The sequence below is a fragment of the Nicotiana tomentosiformis genome, chromosome 2 (genome assembly GCF_000390325.3).
Source record: "Nicotiana tomentosiformis chromosome 2, ASM39032v3, whole genome shotgun sequence".
In the NCBI taxonomy this organism is placed as follows: Eukaryota; Viridiplantae; Streptophyta; class Magnoliopsida; order Solanales; family Solanaceae; genus Nicotiana; species Nicotiana tomentosiformis.
Genome location: NC_090813.1, coordinates 32,160,710 through 32,163,328, shown reverse-complemented (window position 1 = coordinate 32,163,328; position 2,619 = coordinate 32,160,710). Strand labels below are relative to the sequence as shown.

The 2,619-nt window shown below is 35.5% G+C and overlaps 1 protein-coding gene across 1 annotated transcript; it reads left to right on the top strand.

Moving 5' to 3' along the window:
- Nucleotides 1-1,923: 1,923 nt before the first annotated feature.
- On the top strand, nt 1,924-2,238 carry LOC104105614 (uncharacterized). Its single transcript, XM_009613962.1, has one exon. The coding sequence runs from the start codon at nt 1,924-1,926 to the stop codon at nt 2,236-2,238; it is 315 nt and encodes a 104-aa protein (XP_009612257.1).
- Nucleotides 2,239-2,619: the final 381 nt, after the last annotated feature.

Below are 2,619 nucleotides of genomic sequence, written 5' to 3'. Positions count from 1 at the left end.
ACTACGTACAAATTTAACTCTATCTGATTTTTTGGGTAAACAATATTTTAAGCGTAAGATTTGTGATTATTGCAACCTGAAATCATATATGAGGTACGAAAAATAAATAAAGTGATGCAGTGAATATGATGAAATTGAATGGGTAATACAATGACGTTACGAAATATAATAAGTGACACACTCCCTTTTACTTTTCTTTCCTCCAACTGACTGCGATGGAATTAAATGGTTAATGCAATGGGTGTAATGGAATTGTGAAATTAGGTTAATTATGGTTTGATCCATGATATCTAGAAAATAACAAAGATGGTCCCTTACGTTTGGAGGTAGTTCAAAGTGGTATCTTAAATATATTTTTGAACAATTTTAGTTTTTTAAGTTTGTCAAAATTAAGTACTTTTGCCTTTGTTAAATATGTAATAAATTCCAGTTGGTTGATTTAATAGGAACTGTGAAAAAAAAGGATTAACACGATCCCACATTTGGAAATGCAGCTTTTGCAATTTTTGCTTTTTTTTGTTTGTCTATTTCTAGTGCTTGGTGCAGTTTGTGATATTTTTTAAAATGTATTTTTGGTTTCTAGTACAAATTTTGGTATACATTGTAAATGATACATGAATCTAGGGTTAAGTACATCAGCATGCATTGTATGTTGTTTTTGAGTATTTAGCTGATTACGCTTTTATGAATCTTTAACTCATGCTCATAGTTCGTCTAGTCTAGATTTGGGGTGTAGAAAAAACCGATAAACCGCACCAAACTAATAATTCGAGTCAAATCGGGAAAAAAAACCCCGATGTGGTTTGGTTTGATTTGGTTTGATATTGAAAAATAAAGCCTCTAAAGGCAGATGCTGATACTACAAAAAAGGAAAGACTAAATATGCGAGAGTGTTAGTTGAAGTGAAATTAAACCAACAATACCCGTCAAGTATTAGATTTGAAAATGAGTCTGGAAAAATAATAGAGCAGGCAATCCATTATGAATGGAAACATGTTCTGTGTGAGAAATACAAGAATTATGGACATGACATTTATGAGTGTAGGAAATTTCTACAGGAGGAAAGAGAGAAGAATGAGAAGCAACAAAAACTGAAAGTACAGAAGGAGGTAGTTCAACAGAAAGAAGGGAAAGAGATACAAAATGATAAAGCAAAATAAATGGGAGCAAAGCAGCAACAAAAGGAAAAAATAGGGGGACAATAAGCAACTAGAAATGGGAAGGAATCCAGCTCAAAATTATGGGTATAAAGTTGAATAGTATGTGAGGAAACCAGTGGTGGTGCAAGAAGCATCATTGAAGATAGGTAATGCATTTGCTACACTAGGAAAGCAGCAAAATGAAGAAGGGGCAAGTACAAGTCAGACAGGGCAGAAGATGGAAACAATGGAGAATGGTAATGTAGGACAAAGGGGGAATGTAGTTGACAAGGGTGGAGGGAGCCCACCAACACATGGATAAATTTGTCTTTTGGAATACCAGGGGGCTAAATAATCCAGATAAACAGAAGGAAATTCATCTCTTTATGCATAATTCTCAGGTTGGATTATTTGGCCTCTTGGAAACTAAGGTTAAGAGAGCTAAGGCTCAGAAAGTTGCTCTTAACATATGTAATGGATGGTCCTATAGTACGAATCTAAGTCAACATAAAGGAGGAAGAATATGGCTCTTATGGAAGCCTTTGGTATTTGATATAAGCATATACAAAGTCACAGAACAATTAATATATTGTGGAGTACATCATAGAGGAACAAGGAGGAAATTTTCAATAACAATGGTCTATGGATTCAATGATGCTGCACTACGAAGGAAATTATTGGAGGATATCAAGGAGATTCATGAGCATATGGATGAACCTTGGGCAGTCATGGGGGATTCAACTATGTCCTGCATAAAGAAGAAAGGATTGGGAGTCCAGTTATAATGGCAGAAATAAGAGAATTCAAGCAATGTGTGGAAGAATGTACATTACAGGATATGAAGTCTTCAAGGGCCTTCTTTACGTGGAACAACAAACAGGGAGGTAATGACAGAGTATATAGTAGGATTGACAAGGTGTTGGTCAATAATGAGTGGATATTGGCTTTACCAGATTCAGAGGTATACTATAGGAATGAAGGGACATTTGATCACTGTCCTGCAATAATTAGATGGGCAGAAGATCAAAAGAAGCAACATATGTTCAGATACTTTAACATGTGGAGCATGGCACCAGATTGCAAAGAGACAGTAAAGTAAGGCTGGAAGACAAACAAAACTGGGACCAAAATATATGAGTTGGTGGGAAAACTAAATAACCTGAAGGGGAAATTAAGGCAGCTAAACAAAGAGAAGTTCAGTCATATAGAAAAGAAAGCAGATCAAGCACAAGAATAATTGTTGCAATGTCAACAAAGAATGCAGCAAACACCTCTTAATCTGGAGCTACAAGAGGAAGAATCAAGGCTAAGCAGGAAGACTAAGAGATTGAATGAAGCAAGACATCAATATTTGAGACAGAAAAGTAAGGTGCAGTGGCTGGAAAAAGGGGACCTAAATACCAAATTATTTCATAGTATGATGAAGGCTAGAAGGAATATGAACAGAATCTTCTCTATAACAGATACACATGGAGTCAAT

Coding starts and splice junctions, on each gene's coding strand:
- LOC104105614 (XM_009613962.1), top strand. CDS start 1,924: ATGGCAGAAATAAGAGAATTCAAGCAATGTGTGGAAGAATGTACATTA.